The 19,232-nt window shown below is 39.5% G+C and overlaps 2 protein-coding genes across 3 annotated transcripts in view; one reads left to right on the top strand and one right to left on the bottom strand.

Annotated features, from left to right (window-relative positions):
- The window catches only part of IL15 (interleukin 15), a 146,153-nt gene extending 144,304 nt beyond the window's left edge, over positions 1 to 1,849 (bottom strand). For both annotated transcript variants that reach the window (XM_081077001.1, XM_081076997.1), the window contains exon 1: positions 1,758 to 1,849. The gene's annotated coding sequence lies outside the window, so the exon portion shown is untranslated. The remainder of the gene's footprint in view (positions 1 to 1,757) is intronic.
- A 7,855-nt stretch (positions 1,850 to 9,704) lies between these two features.
- LOC308509366 (serine/threonine-protein kinase MARK2-like) lies at positions 9,705 to 12,430 on the top strand (the record flags this gene model as incomplete). The annotated part of the gene is made up of 2 exons (XM_081077354.1): positions 9,705 to 10,085; positions 10,216 to 12,430. Exon 2 carries the CDS (start codon positions 10,544 to 10,546, stop codon positions 12,428 to 12,430), a length of 1,887 nt encoding a protein of 628 aa, XP_080933480.1. The 5' UTR covers positions 9,705 to 10,085; positions 10,216 to 10,543.
- Between the last annotated feature and the right edge of the window lie 6,802 nt (positions 12,431 to 19,232).

Genomic DNA, 19,232 nt, shown 5'->3' with positions numbered 1-19,232 from the left:
GAAATAGAAATTTCCCCTCATCACCTATATGAACAGTTTTATTAGCAAAGATTAGATAAATAGTCAATTCCTTCCATTTATTTATCCATTTTCTAAATAAAAAAATCATTTCCCTATTATATCCAATGATGATCTAAGAGTTTTTTAAAGTATCATTACAAACGCATGGATTTAAATATAGTTAATGTATTTCAAGCTATTCTAGTATTATCCTTATTGTCTCAATTTTGTTCAAGATGGCTTTTGCACCCTTTTGAAAGAATTCTACTGTTTGATAGCATCTTTCTTTCCAGCATAAGATATTCTAGACATATCTTGTATATTCCTACCCCCAGGCCTAGAAGGATCCATTTCTTCAGTGAGACAATACACACACACTTTGTTTATATTATATATATTATAAATATATAATCACATATTGTGAATTTATTATCATGTATTATCATATACACTATAAATATAAATATTTTATAAGTGTAAAGTACTTTATAAGTATACTTACCTATAAAGTACTTATGTAATTAGTATAAGTACAAAAATATATACAATATAAAACAAAAACTTATAAGATATAAGATTATATATACATATATATACATATATATTAAGAATATATGTCCTTAAAGAGATTATATATATACACACACATATATATATATACATATACACATCTACACACACATATATATAATATTTTTAATGATAAAAATTATCATGAATTCATACTGAGACTTATTCAAATTCCAGAATACATGGTTTTGGCTCATCCTCATCAACCTTATATACCTGGCTTTTTTTTCCATACCAAACACACTAAATCTAAGTCTTATCAAGCTTGCTTTATCATATACCACACACAAATAGTTTGAGAATAGCAATGCCAGTGCTACCACCAAAAATGTGATTACTGAAAACATAATTGTACAATCAAATTACTGTGATCTATAGTCATTTAGAATAGTTCCTATCTTTTGGTTATTCTATCATCTGGATATATATTTATGTTCATTTGTCTTACATTACATTCCACTTTTTAAGAATCTCTTGTTAAAATTTAATTTTAATTATTTCAAACATTTATATATCTACAAAGTCAAACTTATAAAGTGTATTCAAAAAAGTATCACTTCTATCCCTTATCCCTTCTAACCTAATTTCTCCCTCCTCTTGCAGAAAAACTTTCATTTTAATATTATGATTTACCATCCTATTTACTAGTAGCATATATGTAAAAACATACCTTTACCCACTTTGCTCTTTTCACTTATACTGGAGCCTAGTCTGGAATACTATAGAGAGTTGTGCTGTCCAAAACAATAGCCATCAAACACTGTGACCAATTAAATTTCAATAAAATTAAAAATTCATTTTCTCCGTCTTACTTGTCTCACCAAATCTAATCTAGCTACTGTGGCTACAGAATGACCCACCTGCCAAAACAAACACTGATGCTGAAGACCCCTGATATGGCATCATCCCTTGAAGCAATCAAACAATAAATCTCAGCCACTTGATGGCAAGTTGGTTGGATTCAACCCCTTCCTCCCTAGAAATACAAAATTTATTCTGGCCAAGATTGACAGGTGCTCTGGATGTGGTTTTGTGTTTCCTTCCCATGGTTTCTCAGACATTGAAAGATTCACAGAGTGTCTGAGGTATTGACATGGCCCCCTGCTAAACAATCCTTGGACCAAAAGACCTGATTTCCATCCAAAGATAGACAACTGTGGACAACTATGAGTTCCGATATGGCCTACCTCTTATTACACCATCCAGAAGCTGCTGCCTGATAGTCCAGTGGAATGACTTTCGGAAGGCATAGCTGAGGCACCAACATGGAGACGATACCCTGTAAGAATAGAGAACAACCCTTCGGGATGAGGTTCATCTTAAATTAATGGTCATTATACGACACTGTGTCTGCAATAGGTGGAATACTGAAGTTCAGGAATCAAGATGGTGGAAATAGCAGTGACTATGCTCACTATCATTCATGCTGATTCACTTGAGGATTTTGTGCTTCATATCCCCACGCTTCTTGGTTCTGTGAGTCTAGAGTTCCAACTATTGCCTGCCCAAATTGGATTCCTCCTGCCAGGAGACCAACGATCAAATAAAGGGTTTGGAAATGCAAAATCATACTCAGTGTGTTTCCATACTAGCAGGGTTGAGTGACCAGGAAGATACTGGGCTACTACTGAATAAAAACGAAGGGGTGAAGAGAAGAATTTATTTGGCACTCAGGCAAAATACTGGGCATTTTTTTATATTTGTATGCAGAGTTTTAATTGTAAATGGGTAAGTATAGTAACCACAGTCTGCTAAGGGCATGATCACCAGAAGCTCAAGTATGAGTGTCCGGGTTATCCTATCAGGCCAGCCATTTTACACTATCAAAGGTGCTGGATGAGAATGATGGGAATCTAGAATAAGTGGTAGAGGAAAGAGATGATAAATGTCAACAATTTCCTTGGAAACAACTGCAGCAGTGGTGTTGGAGGAGGTAATTGAGAGGACGTGACTACTAGTTGATTCTAGAGCTAGACTGAGGCAATCAGAGGCCCCTAAGTCCCTCCCCTGTTCTTGGAATGTACGATCTGTTCATTGTTCCTGCACAGGAGCCATTTCAAAAATGCAGCCTTGAAAGAGCAATGTGTTGTTGAGACCCTCTGGACTGTACATGTGACTAAACCCCATTAAGACCTCTATATAAACTCTTAAAATTCTAGTAGGTGCAGAGACATGTTCATTTTGTAATGGCCCAGGAGAAGCCTCATATGCAAGTTCCCTTGCTTGCAACTGCCACCTATCTCTCTGGAGTGGTCTGCCTCTTTCTTTGGTCTCTCCTTGCCCTCTGTGTACAAGGCCACTTTTGAATTTCACCCAGGGAACTCCCAAGGTTGTAAACCAACAAGTGGAGATTGTATTGTCATACTAACTTTCCTCCTGTAAAGTTCCCCTGAAATTGGAGCTAGCCAAAATAATGGAGAAGCCATCAGTGAACAAAGAAAACAATGGGAGGAGTAGATGTTGAGACATGGACTCTACACATACTGTTGGCGTGCTGCTAAGATCCCTCTTACTAGGCAGTGGAACCATCTGCCAGCTGCTGTGAGTGTTGGCTTTTCTTGGCTCCTACCTCTGGCTTTCAGCAGAGGATTGCCCAAGGCTTATGGGAGCCACCTTGCCCAGAAATGCCTTGGAATTTCTGCACCACTCCCATTAGGGTGGGTCTATTGCCCAGGACTACAGTATAATAGCTTAGCCCCCTTTCCTCCATTTAGATGAGACAACCTTTCTATGGTGCAATTCACACTCCGAAGTACTCCACAGAATCAGGCTAAGGCAGAACTTCCCATGAAACTGCAGCTTTCCTGGTTTCGTCCCCTACACTATTCTGCTTTCCTCATTCTCTTGACTTTTTTCTTAATAAAATCCTCAATCACTTGCAAAAAAAAACCCCAAAAAACAAAAAACTCCCCACCTCAGAAACCCAACCTCAAATCATTCTATTTGCAGGGGTCTTGGTATTACTCCTACGAGTCTGTTGTGATTCTGTGAATCCATGTATGTGTGTGGTTGTGTAGGTAGTGAGATGGAGCCAGAGTGAATAATTTTACGGTATTCGAATTCTACCATTCCCAGTGTCATTAGAAAGGAGATACTTGAGGTAAGGCAAGTAAATACAGATGTAAAGTAGTAGAGATTTAAAAACAAACAAACTCTTTAAATCTAAATTTTGATTGGAAACTCATCTTCGCAAGATACTTTCATAAAACATTTTTTAAAAACATGATCTATGTCTGTCCATGAAAAGACCTAGAAATTATGACAATCCAATGACAAAGTGCTCTGAGTGTCTTGAAAATACTATTTTCCATTAAAAGAAACCAGCACTCCTTGAAGTTATGGCTGATTCTAAGTCTATGGCAGGAAATACCCAAGATGAGCCTGAAATGTCCGGTCCTAACAGATAGCAAAGCAGTTACTAAACATCACTAGGAGCCAACTTAAAGAGGCTTGCAGTGGTCAAAGGTGGGTTATTTTCTAAGGACAACAACTGTAATAAATTGAAAAACACCAAATACACTAAATCCATCAGTTAATAATACTGAAGCATAAAACAATAACAAAGCATACTAATTGTTCACTGGTAGATAATGCTAGAGAATTCGGTTCAATTAAGGATTGTAGAAATGGCCAAAGCTCTCAAAGATCATTGTTGTTGCAAAGTTAGAAATGTTCTATCGCAAATTATTTTCTCATCTACTTGTCTAATTTCTTTTTTTTTTTTTGTCTGTCTAATTTCTTAACCAATTTTTAGGAGACTTTTAAAAAATTTCTAAGATTATGTAATTCAAACAGGTAAAAAACAAAATCAAATGCAAGCACATTATTAATTTATAACTATAACACATCTAATAAAAATGCATTTTTTTATTTAGTGTCCCCATTAATCATATTTCTAATACCTAAGGATATGAAATATAATTTTTGAATAATAGAGTATTAGAATAACTTTGGAGATTGTTAAGCCTATATCTCATTTTAGTGATCAAGTATCTGAGGCCTTTCTCTCTATTTCTAAGACATCCACCACATAACTATGGCAGGAAGACTTTCCATCAGAAAGTTGAAGGTTGGCTCTGAAGAGTACTGCATGTGGGAAGCCTGTTCCTCCCTTTTTCCAACATGGCAGATCTGCTTTTATTATCACTGCTGAGTTTTTGTCCTAACCATGCTGAGTTTTTGTCCTAGAGTGTGTTGGGAAAACACTCTATTTTCTTTCTGCTTCATGAATTAATAGGCTTTTCTTTAGCAATTATTTTGATGGCTCACACTCATTACAATGAGGAAGTTGCTGTGGTAGAATGTGGGTGCACAGACCCTTGACCAAACCTGTTTGCAGCTGTATAGAGAAAGAGACAGAGTCTGCTAAACAAGAGAGAAGGAAGTAGTCAGGGGGGCTTGATCATGGAAACAGTCTCAGAGAGGGCTGCCAGAGTATTCTAGAGATGGCTGTGGTCAAGATAGGCTGGGAGGAAAGGGACTGATGATGGGTTAAAAATTCACAGATGATTTACCATGACACAATAAACATAGCTGTTGGATGAATGAATACGTGTCATTCCAGGCAGGACAGGAACAGGGGTGGAAAGGTGAAACACATACAATATCTCTCCCTGCAAAGGCAAAAACCTTTACGGAATTAAGCTATTAAACTGATAAATGGTTCTTAATCTCATACATGAAATTAAGTGCGCTAATAATGAGAAAGCCCTGTATAAAATCTCAAATATGTTAGGCAAATCTTAAATAATTCATAATAAAAAAGAAAATCAAGCAATTAGCTTTCTTTAAGATATCATAGTGTTTTCTATGAGAAGACTCCTTGTTGGCCATACTCCTATGAGAGTGAGGGGTACAATTCTTAATCTCAAAATAAATGTGAAAAAACATTTACCAGAGACAACAGTTGATTGAGTCAGGTCCAACTATAGTGAGTTCTATAAGAGTGTTTAAATTCTTTGATTGCTCTGGAACTTTCTGTTGCTCGGTTTCCTCATATGTAAAATGGCATATCATCATCTACATCTCCTAAGATTGCCATCAGAGTCAAAACAAATAATGTGTAAACAGCAGACTCTGTTGTCCCACAACACTTCCCTTCTGCTAAAAAGGCAGAATTGAATAGTTGCAACAGAGACACACGGCCCACAAAGCCTGAAATATTTACTTCTGGCCTTTTATAGAAAAAAGTTTGTTAACCCCAATCTAAATCAATAATACAAACTGCATTTCAGAGATTCACCCAGCACCTAAAATTCTGAATTGCTTTCAACTTAATCTTAGCAAGAATATTGAACTAAAAATTGAATAAAAGATTACTGAATTAATTTAGAGCTGATATTCTCTTGGATGCCACAATCAGTATTTGAAATGAATAATCTCAAGGATGGGATACTCTCTAGGTCCTCCAGGACCTACCTAAGAAGTTCGAGATCAGAAAGCTGCATCCCTTGATTATTTTGCTTCATTATTTCATGAAATTCCTACAGAATTATCATTTGAAAAGTTGATCTTGGTCCCATGAAGAGCAATTTTGTATCTTACATAGAACTCATGTTCAAGTACTTGTCCACTATGTTATGAAATTCTCTTTGCGGAAGCTACGTTAAAAGGCATTTTAATCAACTCTATCTCCACTATGACAGGAAGACCATGTTAGCCCCTCAGAAAGTATGGAAGGAATTTCCATTTGTAATAAAGTGGCCTTGCGTTCAATATTAGACACAACTTAGTTATTCCAGGTAGAAGCTCATGCTTTTATTTTTAGTGTGATAAGGACTGTGCTATTCTTCACACTTCCCTGTTTGGTAGAGGGCTATGGAGAGACAGAAGGACGAATGGTTCGGAAGCAGTGAGCTATCTCGACCTGATGTTTCTCATCCCCTCAGAAACTCAAATCAAATGCCCAAAAACTTGTCAGGTACTGGCTACTGGTAAACTGACTTTTCTTCACCCACCAAGCTGCTCTTCAGTTCATCTCATACAGAGAGAGCGCGATAATGAGATAGGTCCCGTGCCTGGAGCAAAGTCCCCTGGGGACCGTTGTCCAGGATTCAGAGACCACAGGGGACCTGCTGACCCTTCTGCCCATGAGTTACAGCCAGCACCTAGTGACACGGCTTGCTGGCTCCAGCCCTTTTACTAGGAAACTGAGAGTTAAATTCTGTGATGAAATGTCCTAGGGCTTATGATATCATCATTCCAATATGCGTTATGGTTCTTGTTGTTTTAAATCATTACTTTAATGGCCCTATTATGTCTATGATTATAAGCCAGTTCAAATCTCTTTGGAAAGGAGAGTATAAATAATAAATAAGTGAAATGAATAAAGCCCTTCTCTTTGCCTAGCATGTGTAATTAGGAGGACATGAAAAAACATAATCACTGCTCTTCAGGAGATTTCACTATCAATCGGGGGATGAGAAATATATGTGTTAAACAACTAGAGAATATTTTAAGATGATTTATCATTTTTACTGCTCAGTTGTCTGACACAGACTGTATCTATTCGGGAAGAGGTGGCTTCAATATAAACAGAATTGATCAGAGAAAGCCTCATAAACAGGATGAGATACATTCCAATTAATGTCTCTTCTCTAACCCAGAGCTCCCCAACTAGTGTGCCAAATAGGTATTGATCCCCTCTCCCCCTAGGGTAGCTGCAAGGGCAGCTTCTGGCTGGGAGCAGCCTACTCTAAGCTCCGAACTGCCCTCAGTTTTCCCAAGGGGGCCACATTATCATTTTCTTTCTGAGCAAAGAAGTCCCACGATTGGGTCTAGGGAAAACTGAGCAATTTTACTATATTAATTTCAGCTTCTCATATCTGATTACATTCGGTAAAATTTCCCTTAAACAAAATCCAGCTAATCGGACTCTTTCTGGCTGAACTGTTGGCTTTGCAAACAGTTTCCAGAAATTTACAGTCTCATAAAATCAGTCACTGTGCCTGCTTGCTGGAAGCACTTCTGGCCAACTAAATATTTCATTAGTTCATTCCCTGTGGGTATTCAGTAGTTACTTGTTAGTCGATTGTTGCTTCCATAAAAATTCATCTCTTTCCTTCCCACTACCATGTAGGTAAGCTGCCTTTCCGTGATGGTTGGCATGAATATATATGTAAAATCTGTATGTAGTGTGCATCTCAGAATAACACATTATATCACTAAAAAGAGGAAACTACACTTTGGTGTATTATCATCAGGCTTCCTCCACCTTTATGCCTGCCAGCTCAGCCAAAAGTTCAAGTTCTCTAAGTCAACTGATTTCTAATCAGGAGAACCAAAATAAACAGAAAACTTCCAAACGTTCATGGTTGGCGATGTTAAGAATCTATGGATATAAACATGAGGAAGTAATTGACAACAATTTAGAGAAATGAAAACTGGAGAAATGAGGAAGAGAAAATGAAAAATAAAATGTATGCTGCAACAATGTTGTAAGTACCAAAGCCTGCAGTGGCGAGAAGAGATTCTGACGTAGCTTTCTATTCTATCACTCAGCTCCTCAGGCCTGTGCCAAAGACCCTTCCAGAGAACCCAGGAGGAGCTTCTCGCTGAAGGTGCTTGGCCAAGCACTCTTACGCACTCCTGTCAATGCTTCTGAAGTTCATACCCAACACAAATGCACACGTGCTTTTTTTCTTTCCTCACTTTAATACGAAGTTTCCATATATTTGAAAAACCCCGCATAACATTCTGCCATTAATTCTGACTTCTTATAAGTGAATTTTCTGTATCCATGGAAAACACTCCCAGTTTTCCGAGGTTGTAAATTTTTTATGCCTACCGTGAAGCCTAGATGAGGCATTGTCCACTTTTTACTGTGGAGGACCAATTAGCAAATATTTAGGCTCTGTGGCCCACACTTTCTCTGTTGCAGGTATTCAACTTTGCTGCTATGGAGGGAAGCAGCCATAGACACCACTTTAATGAATGGACGTGGCTGGGTTCCACTAAAACTTGACTTATAGACATTGACATTTGAATTTCACATAATTTTCACATGCCACAAAAAAATTATTCTTTTGATTTTTTTCAACCATTTTGAAATGTAAAAAACAAAAATTCTTATCTTGTGGGCTGTATGATAACAAGCTGTTTGGGAACTGCTAGATGCAGTTTGCTGGCCCCTGGCTTGATCATTGCTTTGCAATTTGTGGCTCATAAACCCTATGTGGGTGGGTGGGACAGGGGAGATTTGAGCACAGATTTATTACAAGGACTCTTCAAATGAAGTACTATTTCTTGACTAAACAAATAACCTTTCTCATGTACAAGCTATCTATTTTTCAAATGTATGTACATACAGTTGAAATTAGTAAAATATAGCCATAGTACCTTCAAATGGTTTAACGAGGTAGTCAAACAGATTTTAATCCACCTGTTCCTAAAGACTTGTTTTGTGTTTAGTTTGTACACTGACAGCATAGTAGTTCTAGTCTTTAGAACAAAATTAGGCACAATTGGAAGAATAAGGATGAATGTATCTCCTAGCCTTCCTCAGTGACAGATGTAGTCATGTGACTGGGTACTGGCCAAAGAAATGTGAGCGAAAATAACTGTAACTCCTGGGTTCCATCTCTCAAAAGAATAGAACATGTTCTGCCTCTTCCTTTATTCCTTCCAATATCTTCCCTTTTCTTGAAGGTCATGCGATGGCAGAAGCTACAGCAACCACATTCCTTCCCCACTTCTATCCCCATGACTGTACTTTATATTTTGTCCCACAGCATAAATGGCCTTCATATAACATAATATATATCAGTTACTCTTTTTTTTTTCACTTTTAACAAGGTTCCATTTATTTAAAAACAAAACAAACCAACAACAACAACAACAACAAACCTGAAGGTATCCAAAATGAATACACACCTGAAAGTATTTTCTGAGGGAACTACTCAGCTAAGCTTTGGTAATAACAAGCACAAGGTGGTTTTAAGAACAATTGCTTGTAGATACCTTTAAAATGATCATTTTACATAAAAACTTACTTTATTATACACCCAAGTAGTGCTTCTCAAAGGGCAGCACCATTTCTTGGCTGAGGGAGTGGAAACAAATCATCTTAAGGGCTTTTCGAAATGCAACACTATCCACCCCTGGAAAAACATTCTAATACACTTTTTTTTCTTTTTAAAGCATCCTACAGAGTTTAAATTCTAATAAAGTAAATATCAGTCTTTAATATCCCACATACACAAAAATTTCTTCGGGGTCCCCCCTTTCTCAGAGTAAAGAGGTCTTGAAACCCAAAACTGAGAGAACTACTGTAGTTCATCCTTAGCCATATCCGGTCAGTTTCTGGCTCTGAGCTCATAAAGCACCAGTGTGATGAAATTACCCAGAGCTGCTATATAAGGCCCTGGCTGGGCTGAGCTTTCTGTCCGTTATAGCCCAGGAAGCTGATTTGTGGTGACCTGTTGGACTTGGACCTTGTAGCTTGTTTTCGCCTTGTTCCCCCCGACCCCCATTTTATTTTTTCCCTTCCCTCTTGTTTCCTTGGTCTCATTTGTTTAGTATTATTAGTTAGTATTGTTAGTACAGTTATTACATTTAGTCAGTGTAGTTAGCATAGTTATTGTTTACTAGCCCCCCCCCCTTTTATTTTTTCCCTTCCCTCTTGTTTCCTTGGTCTCATTTGTTTAGTTAGTATTATTACTTAGTATTGTTAGTACAGTTATTACATTTAGTCAGTGTAGTTAGCATAGTTATTGTTTACTAGCCCCCCCCCTTTTATTTTTTCCCTTCCCTCTTGTTTCCTTGGTCTCATTTGTTTAGTTAGTATTATTACTTAGTATTGTTAGTACAGTTATTACATTTAGTCAGTGTAGTTAGCATAGTTACTGTTTATTAGCACACTTAGCATATTGTCGATACAGTTAGTATATTTAGGCAGCGGAGTCAGTGCAGTTACTGCCCGTTGGCACCGTTGCAGAGAGTAGTTAGTGTCAGTGAGCGTAGCTCGCGGGTCACCATGTCACGTGACTTCACAGACATCCCCGTGGACCGGGAGCCCCACACGGCCCATTACGAGCTCAATGGATCCATCGGCGAGGGCACCTTTGCCAACATAGTGGCGGGCATGCACATCCTCACGCAGACCAAGGTGGCTGTGAAAATCATCAAAGAACGTGTCTCCGACGACAGGCGCAGCGCTCTCCTGCGAGAGGTCCGCTGCATGGCAGGCCTGCGCCATCCTAACATCGTCCAGCTCTTCCACGTCATCATCTCGGCCGATTGCCTCTACCTAGTCCTGGAGTTCGTGCCCGGAGGGGACCTGCTGGGCCACCTCCGCGAGCACGGCCGCATGGCGGAGCCCACGGCGCGCGGCGTCTTCCGGCAGCTGGTGTCCGCCGTGCACTACTGCCACGAGAAGGACGTGGCGCACCGGGACCTGAAGCCGGAGAACGTGCTGCTGGACGCGCGCATGCACGCCACGCTGGCGGACTTTGGACTGGGCGCCCCCTCCAGCATCCAGCAACTCCGCACCTTTTGTGGCAGTGTCTATTATACAGCCCCAGAGCTGTTCCTGGGCGACACATACGACGGCCGAGCCGCGGACATCTGGAGCCTGGGCACACTGCTCTATGAGATGCTGACGAACACCGTGGCTTTCGATGGACCGAGCTGGCTGCATGTGATGATGAAGATAGGCGGCGGGCGGTATGTGGTGCCAACCTACCTATCCACTCAGGTGGCAGACCTCCTCCAAAAGCTGCTGAACCTCAACCCTGAGCAGAGAAACAACCTGAAGGACATCATGCCAGACCCCTGGCTCAACATGGGCCAAGAGGAAGAACTGAAGCCGTACGTTGAGCCACCCAGTGAAGTAATAGACACCTCGGTGATAGAAGAAATGGTAAATATGGGCTTTTGTAGTGAAGACATCAAGAACACACTATCAAATAAAACCTACAATAACATCCTGGCCACATACTACATCTTATACAGAAAACACTTAAAATTCCAGCATCGTACCATAAAGGTTAAGCCCTTCCGTCCTCCTGAGATCCAGAGCAGCAGCCCCTCCCCAGCCCAGGAGGTTCAATCCGACTGGTCCGGTTGCCAGCAAGCAGAGCAGCAGCCTGTGGAGCCAGGGCAGAAGGCCCAACAGTCTGCCGGTCCTACATACATCCAGGAGTACAGAATAACCATCTCTGAGTCCAGTGCCACCCCACCTCCATCCAGCCCAGGATCCAAGACCGCCATTCCTGAGCCCAGCCGGGAGTCTAGGAACGCCACCCCTGAGCCCTCCCCTCCCAAGTACTGCTGGGGCTCCAGGACCTCTACTCCCGAGCACAGCCAGGACTCCAGGATCGCCACTCTCGAGCAAACATCAGGCTCCAGGACCGCCACTCCTGAGGAAAGATCAGGCTCCAGGACCGCCATTCCTGGGCCCAGCCGAGGATCCAGCACTGCCACTCCCGGGCCCTCCACACCCAAGCACTGCTGGGGCTCCAGGACCTCCATACTGGAGCACAGCTGGGGCTCCAAAACTGCCACTCCTGTGTCCTCCACTGTCGAGCCCAGCCAGGACTCCAGGACCGCCACTCCTGAGGAAAGATCAGGCTCCAGGACCGCCACTCCCGAGCACAGATCAGTTCCTGAGCACAGACCAGGGTCCAGGAACACCACCACCGAGCACAGCCCTGTTTCCAGCACCATCCTTAGTCCAGGCCCCCAATGTCACCCTGGGGACTCTCTGTCCAGCCACAGCACCACCAGCAGCAGGGGAAACGCAGAAAAAATCAAACTGGGCCGGCGGCAGGTGTTTAGGGGGTGCTTGAATTTTTTTCGGAAGATGTTCTGTCTGCCGCCCAAGAAGCGGCACTGTAAACGGAGCCAGGAAAAGCCCCTTTAGACCCTGGACAGCAAAGTCAGGGTTATAACAAGACTCCGGGGAGGTCAAGCCTGGCTCCCTGCATTTTAAAGGCTGAACGGGGTGAAGCTGAGGTCCAGGGAGCCTGAGCACGCGGTGGGGGAGATCGGCCAGAGGCTGGACGCAAACTGCAGGCGGCAGCAGTACAAGAAATGCACATGGTGCGTCCAAGGAGCCGTGGGAGAGAGGACTTGGTCCAGCAGACAATGGAGATGTAAACCGTGCCACGGCGTCTCTGCGTGGGATTCCCAGCCAGGGTATCTGGCATCGCGTGGCATCCGGCATGGCTGGGGCCTTCAGAAGGACCTCCTTGGAGGACAGCCTGGAGCTCCCTGGGAGACAGGAGGAGGGACCACCATTGCTGCAGGTCCACCACTTCGGCCCCCAGCTGGGTGAAACTTCAGAGACTGGGCTGTTTTTCCCGGGACCCTTCTTCCCTCCCCTGCTCTGTGTGGAGGGGATATTCTTATTAAAGTACTTGGTTTTCCAAACCTTTCAATAAATGTCTTGCTTCAGAAAGATGTATTGGGTCCTCTTGTTTTGCATCCTCCAGTTTGAGGAGCGTGTAGTGATGTAATACTTGGACTTCATTGGCACAACTCTGCACCTTTGCATGTTGTACCCTCTTGGTCTTCTGTTTCCTTGGCTTTGAACCCTCAGCTCCCTTGTCCATGTCTCCTTTGTGGCAGGATGGTGTTGCTTGCTCACATAGCACACATGCTGCCTTCTTCCTGTCGGGTCATAAGAGATTTGATTTTTTGCATGTCGAAATCGGGACAGGGGTACCCTGCCGCAAAGAACTAACAAATCACACCAAACCACTACACAGCCGGCCCCGACACTGAGAAGCCATAGTCTCAGTTACTCTTTATATCCACTGTTTTCACTCTTCTGTAGAAAAGGGCAGGGTTTCGTTTTGTTTTGTTTTTTCTGTTTTGTTCCCCTCGCATATAAAACAACTCAAGATACGTAAAATATTCAATAAATAAGTATTTAATAAATTAATATTTATATGAACAGAATCAGGATAGCTTGAAAAATTAGAAATTTGTAAATACACTTGAAATTTCTGGCAGCAACATATAGTTTGGATTATCACCTCCGAATAAACTGATTTAGATCTTTGCATAAATACTGTTTGTTAACATGCCTACTGTTTAATTTCGCTTTCTGAACTTGGTTTGCTTGTTGGTTATGTATTAAGGTAGTTCAGAAAGAAGGAGAAAAGGGGCATAAATAAGTTATAGGATTTATTTTCTTTCAATCAAGGACCACAGGAGAAAGTAAATTGGGATTTCACATAAATGAAAACATCTTATTGTTGTTATTTTTCTTTTCTCTCTTTTAGTTATTTTTGTTGTTGTTGTTCTAGACATATAAATATGAACTGCTGCATTCTGGCTTAGGAAATTAAGCACAGAAACTTTAAACTTATTTTAGTGAATACAATAACCAATATATTTGTTATTTGTTTCAGTGCATTGTATGACTATTTTACTTGGTCTGAATTTGGACATAGAAGAAAAGGGAAAGGAAAAAAATATGAAAATAAATGGGGGAAAATGAGAGAGGAAAGGAGGAATATCATTAAATTAGGTGAGCAAACAATGAGATTAAAGGAAGACAAATTTATATACATATACATAGAGAAAACTATTTCTACTATTTCACATATATGTAGAATATCAAATAAAAATATAAAAGGAAAAAAGAAATATAAATAATATAAATAGAAATATACAAATAAAAATAAATGTTATATAAAAATATATATCAATAAAAATATAAATATAAATAAATGTAAAGTATGTACATAAAATATAAGAGAAAAAAGAAATATAAGTCCTCATTTATTTTTCAGCTGCTGCATAGTACTCCATAGTGTTGTAATTCTATCATTTCTTTAGTCATTGCATGATAAACAATAGTACAGTGAAAATCCTTTTGCATGCCTCCAAGCATTTTCTGTAGAAGCTTCCAGGAATGAGAGATACTGAGTCATAGAATATATGAAATTTTTAAAATTTTAGTAGACATTACCAAGTTGTCTTTCACTATTAGAACCCCTCCTGGAACAATAACTTAAAAGTACTTAAAGACTAAGCATTGCATACCTCTATTCTGGATCTTATTACCCCTCTAAATGATGAAGAATATCTAACAATTAGCTCCCTCTCACCAGAAGAAATTAAGTCAGGAGGAAATAATTGGCTTCATTCCACCTTCTAGAATTAGGAACAAGTAGGCTTCAAACATTCATTGAAAAAATATTTTAGTGCCTATTCTCGGCCGAGCACTACTCTAATTACTGAGGACAGAACAGTGAATAAAACACATTCCTTGCCAACAGAGTATTTATATTCTAGCTGGAAAAGAGAGTCAATGAATGAATGAATGTAGACTCTAATATATGCAGACTGTTGCTATGGAGAAATATAACCCGGGATTAAGAAGGTAAAGGATTCTGGGATGCAGGGCTTGGTATTGTACATAGGATGGACAGGAAAGGCTATTTTGATGAAGTGACACTTAGACAAAGACCTGAAGGATGTGAGAGAGTAAGCCACATGGATATCTGTGGGAATGGTGCTACAGAGAACAGAAATTGCAACAGACCCAGTACGGCTAGAGGAGTGGGGGAGGGGGGATGAGAGGGAAGGGTAGGAGAAGAGGTCGGAGGTCGCAAGGGTCCCATGACATGGTCTTTGAGTTTTACCCTGAGTTACATGGGAGGTTTGGAGCAGAGGACTGACATGATCTACCTTTAAAGGTAGCTGTACTGAGAGTAGAGTATAAGGGAGAAGGGTACAAGGAGAGGCCCAGTGTCTCAACTGTTGCAATAATCCTGGCCAGGGATGGTGATTGTTAACAGCTGGGAGATAGCAGGAGGCATAATGGAAGTGGTTGGGATCTTAATTCCAGTCAAATTCTCTTTCTTCTCTTCACATGCATAAGGTTTTCACGATAAATGCACAGAATATTTTCACACACAAAAGATACATATCAAAACATGTGCCATAAGCAGTACTCAATGAAAAATGAACAAGTGAACTAAGCTTTCCATAGAGTACCCTGTTATTTTTGTCTTGAGTAAACAGATGCAAAACCAGGTAACAGGTGGACCTCAAAGATCAATCAGTCCAATTTCTTAAAATCAAACCTAGGTTGGTTTCTACCTGTAGAAGCCCAAGTAATATTCCTTTTATTTCTTTACAAGATTTACTAAAATATATTTTTCCCTTCTTAGCATGCAGCCAAGAGAAGTGTATGTGGATGATAGCTGCTAATGACAAAGTAGGTCTCTGGACAGTGATTTATTAATTGTATAGTTCCAAAAGTCCCATAAATAATGACCATAGGAACACAAATAAAATTTTAATTTTATTAGAAGGTTTGGCCAGTATCAACATCTCCCCCGACAAGAATTTAGATATACAGTTGAATCCAATTACCCCACTACATGGCATTGTAAAAAGAATAAATGTGGTGGTGGTGGTGGTGGTGGTGGTGGTGGTGTGTGTGTATTTAAATAACCACCCCCTAAGTACTAAAAATACTCCCAAAGTGAAAAGGTTTGTTTTTACTATCACAGTAAGCAGATATTACTTTGTAAAGCAATTTACCTTCAGTTAATCATAGTAATTTCATTTTTTTCAAATAAAGCATTGAAATGGACATATGCTTAATACACTGAACCATCAACTGTTTAGACCCTGTTATTTTCAATCTACAGAGTGACTCTAGAGGGAAAAAATAAAATAAAACAGGAATACGTAAATTCATCAACTCTAGTGAAAGGCTTCTCACTACCTGTTAATTTCTCAGGGTGTGGCAAAGGCCTGTTTTTTGCTTAACTGCTTCCTCCTGATCTTAATAAAAATGGCTAATATTTATCAAGCATGTATTACATGCCTAGTATTGTTCTACGACTTAACATGAATTAGCTCACTTGATTATCACAAGTATTATGATTTGCCCCATTTTTGATGAGGAAATTGCAGCCAGAAAGGTTAAGCAACATTCTCAAGGTCTTTCCCAACACAATGGGCAGAGTGTAACTAGCAAGTGTTACTGCAGAGACCCCTCAGCCATTATGCAATACTCCCTCCCATCTACATTTAGATTTCATCACCATTCCTACAAATGATAGCATACCATCCTCTATGGTCCCATATTTTCTGTTCAACTTCACCCTTCACCTTTCAGACTCACTGATGTGTCCTTCCGCATTTACTCTAACATGATATCATTCAATTTTTCTGTTTTTTTGAACCATGAGAACTTACTTGTAAGAGAACATTAAAAATCAGCATGTTACTGACAAGGAGCTGTAGACCTTGAAGGGGCTTTATCTTCTTTTGTGATACCATCTAATCTGATTTGGCAACAAAATTGATGGAGCACAACGAATCTCATTTTTTCCCAATGATCCATCCAATAAAAACAAAAATGTAAATTAAGTACTATGTGTGGATAGACACATAAATATAAATTTCTAACCCCCTACCTCCACTCTAGCCATCCCTTTTACCATTATGACAGCTGCTAAGTTTTCTCCGTAATGTGTGATACTCATTTTCATCAGGTCTATTTCTCTCTGAACTCATCTTTCATGAATAAGGGCCTAATTACCCTTAGATCCTGTTATTCTCTTGTATGTCAGCTGCTCAAATGAACCCATCCACGGTGGCAGGGAAGAAGATAATTAAGATCACTGGAGAGAAGGAGAAACAAATAGAAAGAGAAGAAATTATTGTGAAGCACAGGAAGTTGAAAGTCATATGGTTTAAAGGAATTACTTTTTGATGATCAGGACCTGATTTTTAGAGTACTCATAATTTTATCTCTTTGTGTGTTTCTTTTCAGTTCTCACCTACATTTTTTGGCCTCGTGGAAGGTATATGGACTAGGGAAACAGAAAAACCTTTTAACAAAGACTCTTTCTCTCCCTAGATAAGTGATTGGAAGCAACTTATTTAACTTATGTCAACCCCGATTTCTTCATCTATAAAATGGAGATAATAGCACACACAAAATTTTGTTATAAAGAGTAAATTAAATTATACCTATAATAAACCTAGTACAGAGAATGGAACACAGTACATATAAATGTAAACATATACATGCTTAGTAGACATAAATGATGACTCCCTTCCATGTTCACTCATAGCCACCTAATATTTAATATGGATTTATAATTTTATATTATATGTATATATATAAATTTGGATACATTGTTTAGAGAAAAAAATAACTGTTATTACAAACGAGTATACATCCATAGACAGAAGAAATGATTTGAGGATTAGTTCACTTCTTGTTTAATAAAGAGAGATAAAAAATAAAGCAGGCTTGAAAATGCCATACTTCAAAATGAGAAATTCTAACACTATTTCAGAAGAATTTCATTAGATTCTAATAATTAACAAACATAAATTAATACATGTGGATGTCAAATCCAATTCTAGGCAAGTGGAAGGAGACAATATAAGCACTAATAAAGTTTTCACATCCTGAATTGATTTTCAATAAAATTAATTTTTAGCAAAATACAGCTCTATTTGTGTTTCTCACTATTCATTCAGTAATATTTCCCTTTGGTATGAAATTTTTCAAGGAATATTGCTAGTGAGTGCGAACAGGGAGTGAAAGCTCTTCTTTGCTTCAGATATAAACTCTTTCATGCCAATTCCTGCTTCATTTGCTTATCAACGGTCCTGTAGGCATGGGAATATTTAATATGTATACCACACAACAATGAAAGGTCTCCTTTTTATTTCAACCAAAGCTACCACCTTCTTTCCTTTAGAAATGATATATATTCAGCAAGCGGACACTTTGCTAACACTTCTAGAACCAACCATGTGCTGGTGTGCAAGTTACTCAACAACAAACCACTCAGGTTCCTCATCTGCAAAACAAGATCAGACTAGACTTTTCTCTGTGATTCCCCCAACTTTTCTCACATGAATTAAACAGATATAAGACAATCACTTACTCTGTACACAGTACAGAACTAGGATACAGAAGAGGGTGAGAGAGAAAAGATAAATATCCATGGCCCTTCCCCAAAGGATTTGTAACCTGGTAGGTACATCCTCAGAGAAGCTAGGCTCCATCTACGGTTCAGTCCTCTTCCCATAAAAGAACAAAGCTGTGTCCCAGAGTCTCAGCACTCTCTCTAATCTAATGGGATGATGTACGGTCATCCCATAAATTAACAGCAAATGAGAATGTGGGCATAACTCATTCTGTCTAACCAGGAAAGAAAGCTAATCGACATCTTTGCTTCCTTTGCGAAACAGAGATCATAACACTTCTGACATATAACTATTGTTTCAGATGACTTTGACCTCAGGTTGAATAATCACCTTCAGATTGCTTATGTTGGACCAGCTTCCCCGGAGGACATCTCATTCCTAGTTCTCTAATTTCAGCAGTTTGGGTAGAGAAACAGCACTGACTTTCAATCAAGGGTCTGCCTTCTTCCTTATTCTTCAGTTGCAGTATTTGCCTGCCTACAGCTTTAATTTCACCTTCCTTAGTTCTGAAGTTTATAATAACCTTGCTTTTCTTCATTCTCTAGAATTCATTTCTTAACTCATTTTAAAAATGAAAGGGGAAAGCTATCCTTTCATTTTCCAATCTTTAACTACTTCCAGGCTTCAAAGTTGTGTTTTAAAATGAAAATGACTTGTTATTTTTCTATCACATGATGCAGAGTGCTTTTTATTCACAGCTTTAGAGAATTTACCATTATTTCACTTTTCTATCTTTCATCTTT

The sequence above is a fragment of the Rhinolophus hipposideros genome, assembly GCF_964194185.1.
Source record: "Rhinolophus hipposideros genome assembly, chromosome: 16".
NCBI lineage: Eukaryota > Metazoa > Chordata > Mammalia > Chiroptera > Rhinolophidae > Rhinolophus > Rhinolophus hipposideros.
Note: the sequence above shows the minus strand (reverse complement) of the source record. Positions and strands in the feature narration are given on the sequence as shown.